We start from the raw sequence: 22,446 nt of genomic DNA on the forward strand, positions 1-22,446 counted from the left end.
GCCTGGTGTTGTGGGTCATCTTTTACATTTTTAAGAAGTCCTAATATGGAGTCTTTGCTAAAGCTTGAACTTTCTACGTAAAATTGAGCCTCTTTGAATTGAACGGCGGCCCCTAGATTTTGTGCAGTGTTTGGTTCCTATGTAGATAAGTCTAAATATGTTACTATCACTCAGTGCTGGACATATTTACAGTAGGGTAATACAGGTATGGGATCCATTATCCGGAAACCTGTTACCCGGAAACCCGTATCCAGAAAGTTTCAAATTACGGGAAGGCAACACCCATAGATTACATTTTACATTTTTAAAAATGATTTCCCTTTTCTCTGTAAAAATAACACTGTACCTTATGCATCATCCCAACTAACACGGTGTTAAAATTTAAGGGGTTCATTATGTAATGAGAGTATCCCTTTAAACTTTCAAAAATGTAAATATTTCTACCGGTAATTTATATAAAAAAATCTTCTTTAGTAATTTTCTTTAGTAATCTCCCATATACTGCTAATGAAGCTGAGCCTTTTCCTTTTATCCCTTGTTCATACTTTTCCTTCTAAGAGACGGGACATACATAATTTATGTACCAGGCTTCGCTTAGTCACTTAAAGGCTAAAAGTGCCCGGGAGTTCTTACTCATTATTGATTATGCTTAAATATTCATGTGATTTATTGCTCTGTATATCTAGAAAACATCTTATACCATGGTGAGCATTTACCTTCTGTCCAATGCTTTAAGGCTAATGCACCTGAGATAATCCTGCAGTGATTACTGGTAGTGCAGCAGATGAGCCGGGTAACAGTGACCCCTAATGTTGCCTGGATTTAAATCCGAATGTAGAAAAAACGCCAATTCCTTGGTATGCTGCAACAGGGGTGATCCCAATTTATTCCATAGTGCTGCCAAATACTGCAGTTACAATCAAACGTTTCGGGAACACCTGTCCCTCTATGGAATAAATTGGGATCACCCCTGTTGCAGCAAACCAAGGTAATGGCGTTTTTTCTACATTTGGATTAATTGCTGGCGTATGGCTAGGCCGGTGCCATTGCCTTTCACCACTTAAACTGAACTTTTCTGGATTTAAATCAGACCATACGGCGTATTTATACAATATATATATATATAGTCCAGAAAGTGGTGCACTAAAAAATGATAGGCAAATGCCCAGGCACTATCTGTTAATTCATGTAACTGCATTATACAGGTATGGGGCCAATACTCGGGGTCTGGGGTTTACTGGATAATGGATGTTTCCGTAATTTGGATCTTCATACCTTAAATCTATTAGGAATTCATTTATAGATTAAACAAAAATAAATAGGCAGGTTTTGCTTCCAATAAGGATTAATTATATCTTAGTTGGGATCAAGTACAAGTTACTCTTTTATTAACACAGAGAAAAAGGCAATCGTTTTTAAATATTCGGATTATTTGGATAAATTGGAGTCTATGGGAGACAGCCATTCAGTAATTCTGAGCTTTCTGGATAACAGGTTTCCGGATAATGGATTCCATACACACAAGAGAAAGTTCTCATAAGGAGACCGAAACATTGACAATACATTTTGATAGATAGATATATATATAATATTTTGGGGGTGTTTTTCCCCTTTTTATGAATGCCTGTATAAATAAATGGAATCTCAAATTGTGGGGCTTGTTTATTAAGTGCCAGTGACAGTACTGATACAGGTATGGGACCTGTTATCCAGAATGCTCAAAACCTGGGGTTTTACAGATAATGGATCCTTCTGTAATTTGGATCTTCATACCTTAAGATTACTAGAACATCATATAAATATTAAATAAACCCAATAGGCTGGTTTTGCTTCCAATAAGGATTAATTATATCTTAGTTGGGATCAAATTCAAGGTACTGTTTTATTATTACACAGAAAAAGAAAATCATTCTTAAAAAAATCTGAATTCTTTGGATAAAGTAGAGTCTATGGGAGACGTCTTTCTGTAATTCGGAGCTTTCTGGATAATGGGTTTTTGGATAAAGATCCCATGCCTGTACTTTTGAATTTAAGTGAAATAATTGTCCAAATTCTCACTTCGTTGGAGAGCAATGATTGAGACGGGTGATAGGGCTTGTTGCTGAGTAGCACTTGTGACTACCACCCCACTCAACAGAATTCTGATATATTGATAAATGTATTAGATAAATGTGTCTTTCTTCTTTTGATAAATGGGGAAAATATAAAACTGCTGAGAATCCTTCAGGATATTCCAGTACTTGATCAATTTGCCTTCATGCAGTGCTGGGCCAATCGTCAAGGGAGCCAAAGGCAGGCCCCCTCCCCATGCTCTTATTCATCTTCCAGCCTCCAATACAATCCACTGCCTGGTTCCTAGGGTCATATGAACCCTAGCAACCAGCTGAAATTCTGGAGAGGTGCTGAACCAAAAACGAAACAATGCGTACACCACAAATAACAAATGAAGACCAATTGCAAATTATTTCAGAATATCCCTGTCGGCAGTTAATTTAAAGGTGAACAACCCATTTGCAGAAATTGCTTATCTCTCATGTTAATTAGCCCCTGTACTTCATGTGCAAGTGATACTTAAAGGGTAACTATTAGGGGGAAAAAAATCTCATGGAAATAAGGAACATTCTAAAAACAACCAGTTTAAAAAGTTTAAAATGCTGCACCATTTCTGAACTAATCGATTTACTCTTCACTTGCTGGCTCAGTATAAAGTGATCACCCCCCCCCCCTTCCTTCACTCTGTCTCTCTATATTCAGTATGTAGGAGTCAATTTCTTATTCTGCTGGGTAGTTAAAGGAACAGTAACATCAGAATCTCCGCTTCCGCGACACACGGCGCCGATCCATCGCGCAGTGCTCGATTTCTCCTCCCTGGCTATCTCCAATAAGGAAGGCAAGGAGGAGAAATCGAACGCCGCCCGATCGCTTTCTGAAGAGGAGTGCAAGCAGAGTTTTGGTAAGTTATTTCTTAATAAAGACTTTGCGATTTTAAAGTTTAATTTGTCTTGATGTTACTGGTCCTTTAACTCTAAGGCTAATGGCACACAGGGCAATGGTGCCACCTGGTGGGAAACTGCAGGGGTGCATTACAAACACAAGTCTGCAAGTTCCGTTTGCTTTCTGAAGCGAGTACATTAACGTCTGTACTTGTATGTCATTAAATCCAGACAAATATATTAATTTTGAAAAACATGTCGCTTCTTTTATGTCGAATGACAAAAATCTCGTCTCTGTGTGTTTCCAGGTTAGTTTAGCATACACGTATGAAACGAAGGACGCCCTTTGCTTAGTACTGACCATTATGAACGGAGGGGATCTGAAGTTTCACATATACAATATGGGCAACCCGGGCTTCGACGAGCAGAGGGCGGTGTTCTACGCTGCAGAGCTGAGCTGTGGGCTGGAAGATCTGCAAAGGGAAAGAATAGTTTACAGGTGAGAGAAACAGTTCTGCTTCAACCTCACACCCCTTTATCACTGACCGCACTTTGGCTAACTGCCCCCGATAATGGCATATATTCATTTTCCATCTATTATGTGATTTCTACTGTTCTGCCAGTAGGGGGTGCTCAGCTGCAACATATTAATACCACTGATCAGGGATGTACAGAATCGATATTTGTTGTGATTTCGTTTCAGTACTGAATCCGCTACAGAAGATACAGCTGTGTAATAAACTGAATATGCAACCTACTTTTTAATCCAATTATCTGCAAACAAACAATAAATTGTTGAATTCAACTAAGGATGCACTAAATCCACTATTTGGGATTCGGCCGAATCCCCGGTGAAAGATTTATCCGAATACCGAACCGAATCCAAATCCTAATTTGCATATGCAAATTAGGGTCAGGAAAGGAAAAAGTGGAAAAAATTCTTCTTTTGTGACGAAAAGTCACGTGATTTCCCTACCCGCCCCTAATTTACATATGTAAATTAGGATACGGATTTGGTTTGACCAGGCAGAAGGATTCCTGGATTCAGTGCAACCCTAAATTCAACTGTCCAGACTGTTAAAGGGAAAGTCAGGGTTGGACTGGGCTGATGGGACATTGGGAAAAAAACTGTGGGCCCCAGACCTGTCAGGGATGAGACGTGCCTGACCTCCCACCCCCTGGCCGCAATCGCGTCCGGAACGAGAGAAGGTGTGTAGGGGGAGCGGCTTTGAGTGGGGTGGGGCCTGGTAAAGGAAGCCCAGTGGGCCCCGGACCCCCCCAGGTCGACTCTGGGGTAAATCCAGGCCCGGATTTGCGGTAGGGCCGCATAAGCCCGGGCCTAGGGCGGCAAAAAAATAGGGGCGTCATGCCGCCCAGCCGCATTATGGGGACGCGTGCGTCCCCATTCAATTACAGCAGCTGCGCCGGCGTTTTTTCGCCGGCGCGCTGGGAAGGGGAGGTGAGGTGGGCGCTAGGAGGGGCACCCCTCATTGAAATCCGGCGCTGGGTAAATGCAACTAAAGTCCACCCACCTGTTCTTTTGCATAACATGGAGATTGGTCCCATGGTGTCAGATTGTTGTGCTGAGATTCAGTGACCAGTAATTGCCTATGAAACTCTCAAATTTAATTTTTAATCATAAAAACAGAGAAAGAAATGTGGGTTGATTTTGGACTTGAATCTGATGTCGTCTGTTTCTTCCTGCAGTTTCATTCTGTTTTTTTTTTTAATTTTATCGTTTTAGAGACTTAAAGCCTGAAAATATCCTGCTGGATGACCGCGGTAAGTGACGGTTTAAGTAAAAGTAAACCCACGGAATGTCCGTGTGCAGAAAAGTTTCTCCTGTCAGTTCTCAGCAGAGCAACATCACAAAAAGTTTCTTGCCTCAGGAAATTATTTTCAGCCAGTCGCCTGTAGCGAGTCAGCCATAGTGACCAGCAGGTGGTGCTGTTGTTTGAAATGTATTTTATTAGCATTTTAAAAACTGCTAATGCAGGTATGGGTTTAATTTTCTGCAAACCTGTTATCCAGAAAGCTCTGAATTATGGAAAGGCTGTCTCCCATAGACTCCATTTTGTCCAAATAATCCAAATTGTTAACATGTATTTTCTTTTTCTCTGTAATAATAAAACAGTCGCTTGTACTTGATCCCAACTAAGATATAATGAATACTTATTGGAAGCAAAACCAGCCTATTGGGTTTATTTAATGTTTACGTGATTTTCTAGTAGACTTAAGGTATGAAGATCCAAATTACAGAAAGATCCATTGTGTGGAAAACCCCAGGTCCCGAGCTTTCTGGATAACAGGTCCCATACCTGTAAAAAGAAGAAAAAAATAATGAATATAAATTTGCAAAATTGCTTATAATAGAGATCTGATCAGGTTTACATTATTCTGTTTAAAGGGTGTACATTTTTCTTAAAAGCAGTAGGTCCTGTTCACTCTCAAATAAGATAAAAAATAAAACATTCTCACAGACTCCACCAGGGCTGGCCGTGTATTGGCTGACTCTCCATGGTATCCTAAGGGTCGAGTTATTACAGTATTAGAGATAAATGTAGTGAAAAAAATTAATAAAAACTTTATGGTTCGACCATAAATTCAACTACAGTGAAAGCTTAATTTTACATCCCCTGATTTTAAGTTTCCCCTCATTTTACATTGCTGTTTTGTGGTCCCACCTATATATTATGCAGAATACATTTCGCTCATTTTACATTTTCCTGGATTTTACACCATTTTTTTCTGGTCCTCTGAAAAACATAAAAAGGGGGTTCTATTGTATGCATTTATTTGCCTAGCCAAACCATGTATGACCCCCAATGTCCCAGTAACGGCCGTCTCCAGAATCCAGTTTAAATTTCAGAGAGAGAGAAAAAAGCGAGAGGCTAAAACTGGAGTCCAGAGTTATATTGTAGGTAGAGGTACCCTTTATTATATCTGAACTGTAGTGGGGAAGTATTTCATGAGCGTGTTTTATTTTGGATTTCCTACCAGGACATATCAGGATTTCAGATCTGGGGCTAGCCGTGCAGATTCCAGAAGGGGAATCCATCCGTGGGCGAGTTGGTACCGTGGGTTATATGGGTAAGTATCTCCATCACTTATTTCCTATCTTGCAGTATTTCTAAACGTTGTTTTCATGCGACTAGTAAATGCTAGTCACTGATAGGTTCATGGATCTGGAGTTATCATTGCGCCTGTAATTACCTAAAGCTGCATCTTTATCACTAAACACACACAGGGGGTTATTTATTTGTCAGAATGCCAAAAAAACGCAAAAAATTTTGTTTTTTAAGTATAAAATCCGAATGTTAAGTGGGGATATTTTTCGGGATTTATTATACCCCGAGGATGGAAAAAGGCTGAATCCGAAAATCCGCATTTCAGACCTGTCAAGGTAAGTTAATGTGAGAAGTCCCGAAGATATCTAGATCTGCGCTGGGTTTTGTGCAATAATCCGAAGATTTTGTGGTTTTTGGGCAAACAACAGAAAAATTTTGCGTTTTCGGGTGGAAAATCTGAAGAATTTTTTACGATTCTTTTTTTCATGATTTTTCCGGGTTTTTTTCCTGCACAGGAAATTTTGGGGAAAATGTATTGATAAAAAAGGGGGAAAAAACGCATGTGGATTTGGTCAGAGTATTTTTCAGAAAATATTGAGATAATTTCGGACTTTGATCAATGGGCCTCTCCCTGTATGAGGTTTAACCTAGAGTCCTGTCATCAGGTTGGGTACCTGCGGATTACCCGCAAAGTGGTTGAGAAAGACCCCAATTCCCTGACCCAGTAAAGTAACTAGCCAGCGCCAGCTACGTGGGCAGGTGAAGTGCCAGCGTCTCTGGGGGGTGCACGCCCTGGTGCAATTGTACCTCCCCTGGTAGTTCTGACACTTCCCTGACCATGTGGGCAATCTTCGGGTATAATGCCTGGGTTCTAGGCCCAATTGCAGGCTTGCATTCCCTCCACCTCCCAAAGTTAAAACTTTTAACCCGCCTCTGGAGTGATGCAACTTCTGGCCCCAGTGATGTCACTTCCAGTTTGCACAGGTCCTGAGTCAGGCTAAAGTTTATGGCATCGCGGATAGGTTCTGGCAGCGGATACAGGGCGCTCAGTAGCGGGTCTGGGTTGGGTCCTGAGTTAGCGGGTCCTTCCACCTCTATAGTCAGATATTTATGTGGGCTCTCATTCCATTGGCTTTAGTATTGATATCTCTCTGCATATTACACCACTTCTTCTTTCCCCAGCCCCCGAAGTAATCAACAACGAAAGCTACGCGTTCAGCCCCGACTGGTGGGGACTCGGCTGTTTAATATACGAAATGATTCAGGGCCAGTCACCCTTCAGGAAGCGGAAGGAAAAAGTAAAGCGGGATGAGGTGGACCGGCGAGTGAGAGAGGATGAGGAAGAATATTCGGAGAAATTCTCAGAGGATGCCAAGTCGATATGTAGGATGGTGGGTGAAGAAGGAGGTTTGCATTTCAACATCCTAAAGTGACGTGTTCCCAGTTCCCCTTAAACCCAACCCGTGTTCTCTTCTTTGATGTTGAATTTACACATATTTCATTTGCCACATTTCTGCTGTGCCTGTTCATTGTAAGCGCTGTGAGTAGCCCATGTTCTAAGTAGCCCATGTTCAGCATGGTGATCGCTGCAGGGTTCCCTGGCATTGTGCAACTATACAGAGGAACCACAAGCGCATTTGGACACAAGTTCTTTTAATAATTGCCATTCTATGCGGCCATTTTAGCACAGTATTTGCAAATGACTACTGTAGTTTCATAAGACTTTGGCAAGATCTGTTATCCCCTCTATTCTCACGCACGGCCCAGTATATATATATATATATATATATATATATATATATATATATATATATATATATATATATATATATATATATATGTTTCCACTGATATTGACTGCTCTGTGAGTTTATTTGCTAATCTGACATTTTTTTCTTTTCTTTCTACTTCAGTTACTATCCAAAGACCCCAAGCAGAGGCTGGGCTGCACAGGCAATGGGGCGAGTGATGTGAAACAACACCCTATATTCAAGAATATCAACTTCAAGCGGCTGGAAGCAAACATACTCGAGCCGCCCTTTGTACCTGATGTAAGCTCATGTCACCACACATCCCTTTTTTATTGCTGCCCCCCTGGAATTTAAAGGAAACCCACACATAAAATCTGTATAATTTGGCCTCGTAACTTAATATGATCACAGAACTCATCTTTTACATATAATATCCTTATAATTAGGGATGAACATAATCCACTATTTTGGATTCGGCCAAACCCCTGAATCCTTCACCAACTCCTCAGTAACTTATAATATCTTTATATTTTATAATACGGGGTACTTTATTCACTATACAATACACAAGAGCCATGAATATCCTGTAAATGATATAGTGAATAAAGTACCCCCTCTTGTAAAATATAAGGATATTATAAGTTACCGAGGAGTTACATGACCATATAAAAACACGAGGCTACAGGTCATGGAACTCTAAAGTAACTTCAGTGAGTCATGTGACAGAAATGACATCACTAAGCTCTGATTATAACCAATAACATCACTAAGCTTCGTTTATAAGGATATAATACACAAAAGCCATGAATATCCTGTAAATTATAAACGGTGAGTTCTGATGTCATCAGTTATAAACGGTGAGTAGTGATGTCATTTCTATCGCATGACTCACTGAAATTTGTGTTTTATAATAAATAAATAATATAATAATAAAGTACCCCCAGTTGTAAAATATAAGGATATTAGAAGTTACCTCGGAGTTCCATGACCTGTATAAAAACACTCGGCCTTCGGCCTCGTGTTTTTATATGGTCATGAAACTCCTTGGTAACTTATAATATCCTTATATTTTACTAGAGGGGGTACTTTATTCACTATATTATTTACAGGATATTCATGGCTCTTGTGTATTATAAGTAGGGATGCACCAAATCCACGATTCAGTTCGGGATTCCTCCAAATTCGGCCAAATCCTCATTTGCATATGCAAATTTGGGACGTGGAGGGAAATTGCGTGACTTTTTGTCACAAAACAAGGAAGTAGAAAATGTTTTCCCCTTCCAACCCCTAATATGCATATGCAAATTAGGATTCAGTATTTGGCCGAATCTTTCCGAGTGTTTTTATACAGGTCATGGAACTCCGAGGTTACTTGTAATATCCTCATGTTTTCCAACAAGGGAACTTTATTTATTATAATACACACGTTTCAGTGAGTCATGTGACAGAAATGACATCAGAACTCACCGTTTATAACTGATGACATCAGAACACACCGTTTATAAGGATATAATTTACAAGATATTCATGGCTTTTGTGTATTATAAGGAAATAATACACAAAAGCGATGCATTTCTTGTAATTTATATCCTTATAAACGGTGACTAGTGATGTCATCAGTTATAAACGGTGAGTAGTGATGTTATTTCTGTCACATGACTCACTGAAACTTGTGTATTATAATAAATAAAGTAACCCCTGTTGCTAAATAGGAGGATATTAGAAGTCACCTCGGAGTTCCATGACCTGTATAAAAATATATAGATATTTATATATAAAGCAATAGAATTCTTAATGAATCAGATGCAAGTTGAGTGTAGGACTGGCCAGATATGGGATGACTTTGACGTAGTTGTTCAGCTTAAATATATTGCAATATATGGACAAACAATCCCTGTGTTGTTTAAAGGGTAAGGCATTTTTATTAGCTGTATGCACAAAATGTCTCAATGTCTTGGGGGAGTGCTTCCCTAGTTTCCAGCAGTGCACATGGTTCCACAAATGCCGGTATGTACTGACTGGATGTGGCCTCTAGTAATAATTCTCTTTCTCCCCAGCCACGCGCTGTATATTGCAAGGATGTTCTGGACATTGAGCAGTTTTCCACGGTGAAAGGGGTGAACTTGGATACCACCGATGACGATTTCTATTCCAAGTTTGTAACGGGAAGTGTCTCCATCCCCTGGCAGCACGAGGTATTGCATTCCCATCATTCTGCTTAACCCCTTTGTGACTGTTACAATTGGATAGTTTGTGTTGCACTCATTTCACTCCACTTACAATGACAGTAGTGTAACAATATTGTTATCTGTTCCTTTGACTGCTCCTGTGTAGAACTAGGGCTAAACGCAGAACAGTGGCCTTAAAGAAATATTGACACGTTCCTATAAAAATCACAGGAACCTGTCAGTATAAAGTATGTTCTGCACCCGGAATATTTTCCCTGAAAGCCACCCCCCAGCCCCACGAACCTTTGCCCAGCCGACCCGCTCACACTACTAACGGATCTTCTGCCGTGCTTCCATGACGCTGGGTTGGGGGCGGAGCGATCCTTCCAGAGGCTGAAGTACTGTTTTCATTCATAATTAGCCTACGGAAGTATTGCCCCGCCCCCAACCCAGCGTCACTGAAACTGCACAGAAGAGCAGGGTCGGGTGAGTGCAGGTGCGCGAGGCTGGGGGGCGGCTTTGAGGGAAAAATCCGGGTGCAGCACATACTTTATAAATGACACGTTCCTATGATTTTTATAGGAACGTGTCAGTATCGCGTTAACAATACAGTTATGGGTCCCATTATCCAGAATGCTCGGAACTTAGGATAAGGGGTCATTGTGTAATTTGGATCTCCATACCTTAACATAAGTCATCTCCTAAATCAATAGGAATCTTTTGCCTCCAATAAGGATTCATATTATCTTATTTGTACAAGATACTGTTTAATTATTACAGAGAAAAGGAAACATTTTTTTTTTAAGAATTAGAATTATTTGCTTAAAATTGAGTCTATGAGAGAAGACCTAATAATGAGCCACTAGGGGCAACGACATACAGTAAGTTGACTCCGCCCGTGAGACGCACTATTGGCTCTTTTTCCTTTAAATACTACAAGGCCGTATTCAAGTCACAGCCTGCCTCACTTCCAGCACTGCGCCAGAACCCTTACACTTATACTACTGAGGATGTTTTATACTGTCAGTCTGGTGCATTGATTCTAAACCAGAACACTCACCAAACATTCTCTCTGTCTCCTTGAGTTTGGGCTTTGTCTCACCAACTCAGGGCCCCTGTACTGGAGGGCACCATTATGTGACTGATCTAATTCCATCCTTTCTTGGAGTCTTTGTTGCTCATTCTACATATCCCTCTCTGACTTGTTCTTCTGCTGCACTTCTCTTTATATTAGCACTTTATTCTAATGGGAAACCACTAGGGATGAACCGAATCCAGGATTCGGTTCGGGATTCGGCCAGGATTTGGCCTTTTTCAGTAGGATTTGGAGTCGGCCGAATCCTTCTGCCTGGCTGAACCTAATTTGCATATGCAAATTAGGGGCGGGAGGGAAATTGCTTGACAATTTGTCATAAAACAAGGAAGTAAAAAATCTTTTCCCCTTCGCACCCCTAATTTGTATAAGAAAATTAGGATTTGGTTCGGTATTTGGCCGAATCTTTCGCAAAGGATTTGGGGGTTCAGCCGAATCCAAAATAGTGGATTCGGTGCATAGAAACCATCCAGTCCTGCCTGTCACATGGGCCTACCCTAAAAACACATACCCCAGGGAAGTGTTGCAACCTTTCCTTTCTTAATTGCATTCCTTTAAAGAAAAACTATACCCCCCAAACAATGTAGATCTGTATAAAAAGATATTACGTAAAACAGCTCATATGTAAAACCCTGCTTCATGTAAATAAACCATTTTCATAGCAATATACTTTTTTAGTAATATGTGCCATTGGGTAATCCTAAATAGAAAATTGCCTTTTTAAAAAAATAAGGGCTGCCTCCTGGGATCGTAGAATTCACGGTGCACACAAACATATCATACAAACTATACTTGTTAGGTCACATGAGCCAATTAACAGACAGAGTTCTTGCCTTTTGCTTCCTCACTTCTTCCTGTTACAGTTAGAGCTGCAGTATTTCTGGTCAGGTGATCTCTGAGGCAGCACACAGACCATCACATAATGGTGGTTCAAGGCAAGAGATGTAAAAGGGCAATATTTACTTAAATATATATTCCAGTTTGGTAAGATTCTTTAATATGCCACTTAATATGATATAAACTATCTGCTATTTTAAGTATTCATTTTTGAGGATATAGTTTTCCTTTAAGTTAACGTCTACTATATTATAGAATGACCTATCCTCAGCAAATTTTGAACTGGTCTTCATTTTTCATTTTTTCTAGATTCTAATTTATTTGCTGCCTTCTTTTGCCTCTGTTCAGTTCTCAGATGGGGGTCACTGACCCCAGCAGCTGAAAAACTATTGTTTTTTGAGGCTACAATTTTATTTTATTTTTTATTTCATTATATTATATTTTATATATTTTATTTTATTATACTAAAAGTTAACTTAAAGGAGAAGGAAAGGTTAAAACTAAGTAAGCCTTATCAGAAAGGTCCGACTAAATATACCAGTAAACCCTCAAAGTAATGCTGCTCTGAGTCCTCTGTCAAAAGAAACACAACATTTCTTTCCTTCTATTGTGTACTCATGGGCTTCTGTATCAGACTTCCTGTTTTCAGCTTAAACCTCCAGGGCTAGGGCTTGAGCATGCTCAGTTTGCTCCTCTCCCCCCCTTCTCTGCTGTAATCTGAGCCCAGAGCTATAAGTGAGCAATGAGAGACTCAGACAGGAAGTGATGTCACACCAAGCTAATATGGCAGCTGCTATCCAAAACAGAGAGTTTCTAGAGCTGTTTATTTAAAACATTCTACAGAATAAATATAGCATTCTAGCTTGCACTATTGCAGCTAATCTATTGGCAATAAAATGCCTCCGTAGCTTTCCTTCTCATTTAAAAGTAAACAACCCATTTAAAGTGCAGTAAACCACGGTTCAAACACCTGGAAGGAAGCCTTCTTTTTTTGCCACATTATTTTGTAACATTTCTGGACACTGTGCTGGAATTTAGTTTAATTTTATACAGGACCTGACAATAAAAATGATAGAAATCTGTAATCTTTTGTTTCTCCTTACACAAAATGCCCATGAAAATGAAGTCTGGATGAAAAAGAGAAAAATTGGCTAAAAAAAATCTCTGTATGACATATGCAAAATGTTTACTGGTTCTAGATTTGCTTATTGAGGAGGAAAAACCTGTCATTACTAGTTCCCATCATAATCCACTTCCCACAAGGAATAGAAGGAGCGGGGAGGGAAACTGAGGCATTTTTCTTGGCAGGTTCATTACCATCTGTTGTTTGTTGATTTACCTGCCGGGGAAATGCCGGTCATGTAGGATAGAAGTGAAAAGGCATCAGAGTTTAAAATATAAAAATAGCTTTTTCTTTACTGAGCTCACGGGCAATTTTGACTTATTAAACGAAAGTCGGGCAGATGTCATTCGGGCAGGGTAAAAAATCCTGTCGAATCGCGGCCGCATCTGTTCGTTGATGCTGTCCAGCGATCTGACCGCCCGTATTGTCTCCATTCTGATCCAATAGTTGGGCCCTAGGGCCCATAATTACATCATCTCGTTATCGCCCACCTCAATGTGGGCATATCGGGGAAAGATCTGCTCGTTTGGTGATCTCCCTGTGTATGGCCACCTATAGACTCCATTTTATTCAAATAATCCACATTTTTCAAATTATTTCCTTTTTTTGTAATAAAACTGTAGCTTGTACTTTATGTTTACATGATTTTCTAGTAGACTTGAGGTATGAAGATCCAAATTACGGAAAGATAAGTTATCCGGAAAAACCCAGGTTCTGAGTATTCTGTATATGGGTCCCATATCTATAGTGGTTTCATTCTTCTGAGCTTCTCTTCCCATTTTCCCTGCAGATGATTGAAACAGAGTGCTTTAAGGACATTAATGTTTATGAGACGGATGGCTGTTTGTCGCCAGACTTGGATGTGAACAAACAGAACCTAAAACCAAAGAGAAGCTTCTTTCATCGACTTTTCAGAAGAGGGGTGAGAATCGTTCTTTACCAGCCAAAAATCTAGAACGCCAGGAAACAGTGACTGGGTTGTTCTTAATTAGAAATCATAAACTAGGTTAATGGGGTTAGAAGCAAAGCTTTCTTGGTTGCTCTTATTGTCGACTCTTTTGTTGGCTCCTGGTTGCCATTGGCATTCTGGGAATTCAAATTCAGCAGCAGATAGAGAGCCATGTTACTGTTATACATATATTCTTACTCTGTCACTTTTTAAGGGGGGTTATTTATCAAAGGTCGAATGTTAGTTTTAAATACCTCGAATGAACTCACAACTCAAATGTTTGTAATTAAAAAAAAAAAAAAAAAACTAGAATGAAAAAACTCAAATCAGCAAGTTCAGGGTTAACAACCTGAAAACGCAAATTGATCACAACGGGGAAAAAATCGAATCACTCGAGTTTTCAGGCAAAATCCTCTGAAAAAAAACTCATGAAGGCTATTAAGATCTTCAAATGGTTCAAGGGACCCCTCTGCCACGGACTCCTACAAGACCTCGACAGGTTTTAGATGGTGTATTTTTGGATTCAAGCTATTTTCAGGGTTGGGGTATAACATATCTTAAAATATTTGTGTTTTTTTTTTTTTAAACCAGAAAAATTTTACTTTTTACATAAAAAATCAACTCGAATTTACGTTGAGAACACAACTCGATCTCTAATAAATAACCCCCTAAGTGTTAATAGAATCCCCCAAACAGATACTGATCAGAAGGGGGAGGGTAATTGGGCATCTAGATCAGCATCAGGACTGTCTCATTGCTTAGTTTACTTGTTTATGTATAAAGGTGTCCATACATGGTTACATATTTCCTGCTTACTCCACCGTTGACCAAGATAGTAGTCAAAGTACCCGTGTGTGGGCCTACAACATTGCCTTTCCAGATATGGTCCGGAAAGGGGTTCAATATTGAACAAACAGAACCTAGAACCAAAGAGAAGCTTCTTTCATCGACTTTTCAGAAGAGGGGTGAGAATCGTTTTTTACCAGCCAAAAATGGTCAGGAAAGGGGTTCAATATTGAATGGAAAATTGATGGAATTGGAAAAAGTCTGAATCCAAAAATCGGGCATCTCAGACCTGCCAAGGTTGCATATAAGTCATTGGGAAAAGTCTCAAAGATTTTTTTGTTTTGCGCTGGTTTTCGTGCAATAATCCGAAAAATCCAAAGATTTTGTGGTTTTCGGGCAAAAATCTGAGTTTTCTGGTGGAAAATTTATATATTCATACGATTACTTTTTCTTCCATGATTTTTTCTGGGTTTTTTTTCACCTGACGGATGGGGTACGCCCCTAAAACGTTGTGACGCAAATAAACACGCAAGGGGCTTGTCCCCTGTTTGAATCGCCTGGAGTGCCGGGACCTATTTGTTTGTTTCCAGTTATTAATGGGGAAGTGCCGTCTTCCCAGGGTCTGTGCACCAGGTGGACATTATATTAAAGGGCTCGGGTGTGCACGTGATTCTTCTACATAAGGGTGGTGACACACGCTAAGATTCCGGGGAGATTGGTCGCCCTCTTCTTCAGGCGACTAATCTCCCCAAAAAGCCTTCGGGATGGCACACGGAATGTTTAGTTTTCCGAAGTCGCCCAAAGTTAGGGATGCACAGAATCCACTATTTTGGATTCGGCCGAATCCTTCGTGAAAGATTCGGCCGAATACAGAAGCGAATCATAATTTGCATATGCAAATTAGGGGTGGGAAGGGGAAAACTTTTTTTACTTCCTTGTTTTGTGACTAAAAGTCACGCGCTTTCCCTCCCGCCCCTAATTTGCATATGCAAATTAGGATTCGGTTCGGCCAGGCAGAAGGATTCAGCCGAATCCGAGTGCCATCCTGTCTGCGATTTTGATTGTAGCCGGTGGGAAGGCTTTTCGGGGGGATTAGTTGCCTGAAGAAGAGGAGATTTGTCACTGGGGGACTAATCTCCCTGGAATTATAGCGGGTGTCATCATCCTAAAAGGAAGACTAGTATAGAGAGGTTAGTGGCCACAGTGGCTGGTTGCTGAACGTCTATTCCTACCTCTTTGGTAACGATTGTCAACCAGGAGCGTGTGCAGCTGAAGCCCATAAGTTCTGATACTCCTGGTTAGTGATCTCCACCACCTCAGCCTGATGAGTTATGGGGTGTGGGGCTGTATTAGTGAGTGTGGGTGGGGCAGAGTTTATGTCTGATAAATGTATAAATAAGCAAATTCTTGTCTGTAATTCTCTTCTCTGCAATCTTCTAGGTCTGTTTTAAATCTTCATACAGTGACGATGAAGAAGAGGCCTCAAAACCATGAACCACTGTCCAGTAGCCAAAAAAAAAAAAAATCTAATGTTAGAGAGTTAAACTGCAAATATTTTATTGTATCTATGAACTGTAAAGGTGTATTATAAATTAAAAAGAATTCTGTATAAGTTTACAGATTTTGTACATTTGTACTTGAATTATGTTAAGATGTATATTTTCACTAAAAAGTGTATTGTACAAAAAAAAAAGTACCACTGCATATATGCATATAGTTTAAAATATATATAATTGTATTTCAAATGACAACGTATTTAAAGCTGCAGTGCCATTTTAGCTGTATTATGACATTTATATAGTGCTGAAGAGAGGGCTGAATGCTCATATATATATATATATATATATGTGTAGAGATTATCAGCACTCACCATTCACAAATTCACAATCATTTGCCGGGTGCTAACCAAAAATAATTGTAGCAGTCCACGAAAGCACTCACAGCAGTCGCCATCAAGCATGTATCATTGATACACGCTTGGTGGCGACTACTGTTAGTGCTTTCGTTGGACTGCTGCTATTTATATATATATATATAATGCATATATACACATCAACGGGAGGTGCCATGTTTAAGGTATTCTGTGTAGGCGACACACAGCAGAGGAGCTGTTGCAGGAGCGTCTTGCCTTGATAAATGCAAATAAAAGGGGAATATTCTGCGCTAACAAAAAGATGTGCCTGTATATTGCACCACCTATATAAGAGAAAAGGCTCATTATGTTTATGACTAGGAGAATGCGTGCTGAGTAGGGAGGCACCGAATCCAGGATTCCGCCTTTCTCCGCAGGATTCGGCAGAATCCTTGTGCCTGGCCGAACCAAATCTGACTTTGCAGATGCAAATTAGAGGTGAAAGGGATATTACGTAACTGTTTGTCACCAAACAAGCATACCTCCCAATATTTTGGAAATAAAAAGAGTTGCCGGCGTGTAGCGTGGCAATTTTTATGGCCACACCCCCTAACAACCATGTTAATTTTACGAAATTCCGCTGGTTATTAAAGTTTGAACATATTTCTGTGTTTTTTTTCACTTATTACAGTTTTGCTTGTAAAGGTGAATTGCCCTTTAAGCTGCGAGTCTAACTTCTCCCAAGGAACCTGTTATCTTATATTGTTACAATTATTTGCTGATCTAGATGCATTTGAATTCTTACAAAAGTATTTTATCTTCTGTTGTGGCTGTTCTGGACTCTCTGCCAAAAGCCAATTAAGTTAGAAACTTTAGTTTCTTTTTCTGGCTGTTCAGCGCAGAGAAAAACTGGACTTTTCAGTACAAATGAGGGACTGCGGGTTGAGCTGTCAAAACAACGGGACAGTTGGGAGGTATGAAACCAGGAAGTAAAAAACTTATTTTTTTCATTCTTCCCCTTACTGTCCCTAATTTGCATATGCAAATTAGATTTTGGTTCGGTATTCTGGCAAATCTTTCATGAAGGATTCGGGCGAATCCAAAATAGTGGATTTGGTGCATCCCTAATGTTGAGCGTCTCATAACATCAATAGGACTAAAAGGATCTATAGGAATTGGTATAATTTTGCAGCTCTAATTGTTAATGAAAGGTGCTTTGCAGGTTTGGTTTTAGAATTATTTTGTTTTTAGTAAACCTAAATCTACTAACCCTTCTCCCTTTGTGCCCCAGTGTATTGCCCATTGTACAATAAATGGCTGGACATTGGGTACATCAGCAATAAAAAGGCACGTGTCTTCTTCATTCAACATAACCTTCACCGATATATATTGAAAGGGAGTGAGGAACTCGTGAGATAAGGCTTTCGTTTTGGTTGGAGCCATTTTATTTTTAGAACGTCCTTCTGCTTCATCAGTGGCTTGTTGGCGTCTTGTGCATAATGGTTACCATAGCAATGAGTGGAGTAGTGTATGGCTGGGTAGGAAACCCTAGAATGCAAAGGATATTGTTCTTGGAAGTAATGACTAGTCCCCCATATACCCAATATCTGTTCACGAGACATCCTGGCACTAAGAATATGACCGTAAATAGCGGAAAAAAATGCAGATGATAGAAAAGCCCTTCTTGGGTCCGGCTTACAGGGAGACTGTCATGGGAAACATGTTTTTTTCAAAACGCATCAGTTAATAGTGCTGCTCCAGCAGAATTCTGCACTGAAATCCATTTCTCAAAAGAGCAAACAGATTTTGTTATATTTAATTTTGAAATCTGACATGGGGCTAGACATATTGTCAATTTCCCAGCTGCCCCCAGTCATGTGACTTGTGCTCTGATAAACTTCAATCACTCTTTACTGCTGTACTGCAAGTTGGAGTGATATCACCCCCATCTCCCTTTCCCCCCAGCAGCCAAACAAAAGAACAATGGAAAGGTAACCAGGTAGCAGCTCCCTAACTCAAGATGACAGCTGCCTGGTAGAATAACACTCAATAGTAAAAGCCAAGTCCCACTGAGACTGATTCAGTTACATTAAGTAGAGATAACAGCCTGACAGAAAGTAATTCCATCCTAAAGTGCAGGCACAAGTCACATGACATTAACTGATGTGTTTTGAAAACAAACATGTTTTCCCATGACAGTATCCCTTTTAAGGAGAACTAAACCCTAAAGTTAAAAAAAAACCCTACCCTACATAGACCTCCTTCCCACAGCCTAGCTGCTATCCCGGGCAAAAGCCCTCGGTGCAGATTCTGTCCAGCAGAGTTCACGGGCGCCATCTTGAGCCGCTTCGGTAATCTTCAGAATGAGACTGTCGCTTCGGTAATTTTCGTGAGTTTTGGCACATGCGCAGCTGTCGTGAAACAGAAAATTGCTCCAACTGCGCATGCGCCGGTCTCATTCTGAAGCGGCTGAAGATGGCGCCCGTGAACTCCGCTGGACAGAATCTGCACATAGGGGTAAGTGAAGACTTAGGGGCATTTACCTGGGGTAGCAGCTAGGCTGGAGGGAGGGGGGGTCTATGTAGGGTATGGTTTTTTGAACTTTAGGGTTTAGTTCTCCTTTAATGGTCCTCAGTGACTGCATTTCTATATATATTAGGATCTCAGTAACAAGAATGATCCAGGCCTTCTAGGTTGTCACAGGAGCTCCCCATCTTGGATTTGAGTGTCAGTGACACGCACATGCTCAGTGGGCTTTGAGCAGCAGATGAGAAGCTAAGCTTAGGGGGTCTTAAAAATACATCATGCAGTGGAAGTGAGATTTGTCTGTAACATAAGATGATGCTACAGGGATAATTATTACATTCTGCTGCAAATTGCACTGGTTTCTGTGCTGCCATGTAGTAATTATCTGAATTAATTACTAATCAGCCTTGTATCATAACATTTATATCCTGTATATTCAGTATATACTAAGCTTAGTAACTGACAGTAACACAGAGCATGTGCAGTGAATCAGCAGAAAAGAAGATGTGGAGCTACTGGGGCATCTTTGTAGACAGATCTTTACTGCTAAAGGGTTGTGGTTGCCTTGGGCTGGTACAGAAGCACAACAATTGAGACATTTATACCCTACTTCTTTGTTTAGCTTTAGTTCTCCTTTAATCTATCGTACAATGAGAATCCCAGGTCCAAAGCATTCAGCTGTGTCTGGTACAGGTATGGGACCTGTTATCCAGAATTTGGATCTTCATACCTAAAGTCTACTAGAAAATCATGTAAACATGAAATAAACCCAATATGCTGGTTTTGCCTCCAATAAAGATGAATTATATCTTAGTTGGGATCAAGTACAAGCTACTGTTTTATTATTACAGAGAAAAAGGAAATCCTTATTAAAAATTTGGATTATCTGGCTAAAATGGAGTGTGTCGGAGACAGCCTTTCTGTAATTCAGAGCTTTCTGGATAACATGTTTCTGTATAACATATATATATATATATACAGGTGTGGGATCTATCTTTTTTTTGTGGAGTTGATAAAAGGAGAGAAAAAAACCTGAAAACTATTTTTAAGGGAAATTCAAACACTCGTATTGCTTCAGTTTGAGGTGAAGCTTTGTAATTCGGTTTTCTGGGCATTTCTGTTTCAAAAATTAGGTTACATGCCCTTTAAAGGGCATGTAAAGGCAAAAAAATAAAATCCCATTTTTACTTTCATTAATGAAAAAGAAACCTATCTCCAATATAATTTAATTAAAAAACGTGTACCGTTTTTATAAGAAACCTGACTGTGTGCAGTGAAATTCTCCCTTCATTTACTGCTGTGGATAGGAATTATCAGATGGTCCCTAACTGCTGAGCAGGGAAACAATCATACTTATGAACAGCAGGGGGAGCCCCCGCCTTACTTCCCAGCCATGCAGAACTCAAGCAGCTTTGTTTATGACGATCCCCTAAGCAGCCCAGACCACACTGAGCATGTGCACAGTCTTAGTCTTGCAAAGATGTTTAACAAAGTTACAAAATGGTGACCCCCTGTAGCCAACTTTGAAAGCATAAATTATTTGTTTGATTAGGCTTGTGGTGCAGTAAGTTCATGTTTATATTTAGTATACAAAATACAGCATTTCTAGCATTATGCTATTTTAGACTTTACATGCCCTTTAAGTTTTGCTAACATAAAGCACCATTGTGACATCCATCATCACTATCATTGCTGCCGTTATATATTGATTCATATACAGCGGATATAAAAAGATGTCCAACTGGTGACTTATTTTATGGCCCCCATGACCGTTTTTTGATACCATTTTATTATAATTTGGTCTCAACCACGCATTGGTGAATAACAAATCCACTATATGGAAACAATTGGGCAGCACTGGACTATAAAATATGTCGCACAGGACTAGGCATTTTGTGTTTAGCACATGGTACAGAAGAAAGACTTACAAAGCTCCTAAAGGAAGTGAGAAGTGCAAAAAAGGGAAATTCATCCACTATCTTTATGATAAACTGCATAAGAAATTAAGTAGAGAAATATTTAAGAAGGTATCATCTTCCATTTGTATCCAATTTATAATTGGCTTTAACTGGCTTAGTGCAGATTGGATAATGAAACCAAATATTTTTCGCCAGTGTCATTATCCCTTGGAAAATGGAAGGACAAGTGCTGAATAATAACAGAGTGAAACATTAGGAGAACTAAAGCTTAACTAAAGAAGTAGCTAGAAATGTTGTACATTATGTTTTGGACTCCTGTACCAGCCCAAGGCAACCACAGCCCTTTAGCAGTAAAGATGCCAAAGATGCCCCAGTAGCTCCCCATCTTCTTTTCTGTTGATTCACTGCACATGCTCTGTGCTGCTTATATTCATCCTTTTGCCCTTTGTCTGTGCTTATTTCAGTATAGGATATAGGATCAGGATATTTCAGTAATACATCTCTAGGAATTGTAAAGGGACGGATCTTCTTCACTGTTATTTGTTATATTAATGGGATAGACTAAAAGGCATATTTATTTAGTGGTGCTTTGCCGTGTAAAAAATGGCGTACATTTTTTTTTATGTGTTTTCCCTTAGCGTGGCTTCTGCCGGAAGCAATTTCAAATAATGGCGGCAAATCTGGCATTCACATGGCGTAAAATAAAACAAACCTTGATAAATTCTCCATTTGTTTTACACTTTTTTTTTTTGGTGACGTTCATTTTACACAGCATAATAAATAGGCTACTAGGACTCATTTACTGATACATTCAAACTGTGCAGAGGCTGCTGTTTCTTGAAATCTTGGTTGGTGCATATGCACAAAGAGCACATTCCTACAAACATTTAGTGAATTGGATGCAGCTAACAGTGATGCACAAAGTCTTGTGGCAATCAGCTCAGATGCAGATGGTGGTAGGATAATAAATATGATACCATAACAAACTACTTTATGCACCTTGCTCTTTTTATAAATTTATATCACTGCTAAGTGGGATTGCTCCTTTACCCAATTTGCCGCAGTTTAAAAAGCAAAATAGCAGAGTCTTGTAGCTGTTGGATGGCGTTGATCAATAAGAATGCAATGCTTATCCTACATTACCTTACCCACATTAATATTACAGGAAAATGCAGATTAAATCCGTTGAATTTGCATCCCGAGCTGCGCTCTCCGTTCAGTCTAACACACAAGCATCATCTTGCCCCATGTCACCACTGTGGTAATGGTCTAGTCCAAGCATTTGGAAGAGCCAGAACCTCCCACTAGCTTGATTTATGAAGTTGTATCAAGACACTTTTCTTGTTTCCTCTCCGTGCAGAAATTACCTGTATGTGAAGCTTCAAAATGTTGGAAAGATGTCCTTGCCTTGTCTTGCTCTTTGGTGAAGACGACCAAGACC

The 22,446-nt window shown here is 39.8% G+C and overlaps 1 protein-coding gene across 1 annotated transcript in view; it reads left to right on the forward strand.

The window, feature by feature from the left end:
- The window catches only part of grk4.L (G protein-coupled receptor kinase 4 L homeolog), a 167,471-nt gene extending 151,238 nt beyond the window's left edge, over window positions 1-16,233 (forward strand). The window contains 8 exon segments of the mRNA NM_001093527.1: window positions 3,242-3,432; window positions 4,678-4,715; window positions 5,934-6,023; window positions 7,184-7,392; window positions 7,915-8,052; window positions 9,810-9,947; window positions 13,764-13,895; window positions 16,149-16,233. Coding sequence (NP_001086996.1) covers window positions 3,242-3,432; window positions 4,678-4,715; window positions 5,934-6,023; window positions 7,184-7,392; window positions 7,915-8,052; window positions 9,810-9,947; window positions 13,764-13,895; window positions 16,149-16,202 — 990 coding nt within the window. The 3' untranslated portion in view covers window positions 16,203-16,233.
- Window positions 16,234-22,446: the final 6,213 nt, after the last annotated feature.

The sequence above is a fragment of the Xenopus laevis genome, chromosome 1L, assembly GCF_017654675.1.
Source record: "Xenopus laevis strain J_2021 chromosome 1L, Xenopus_laevis_v10.1, whole genome shotgun sequence".
Lineage (NCBI taxonomy): Eukaryota > Metazoa > Chordata > Amphibia > Anura > Pipidae > Xenopus > Xenopus laevis.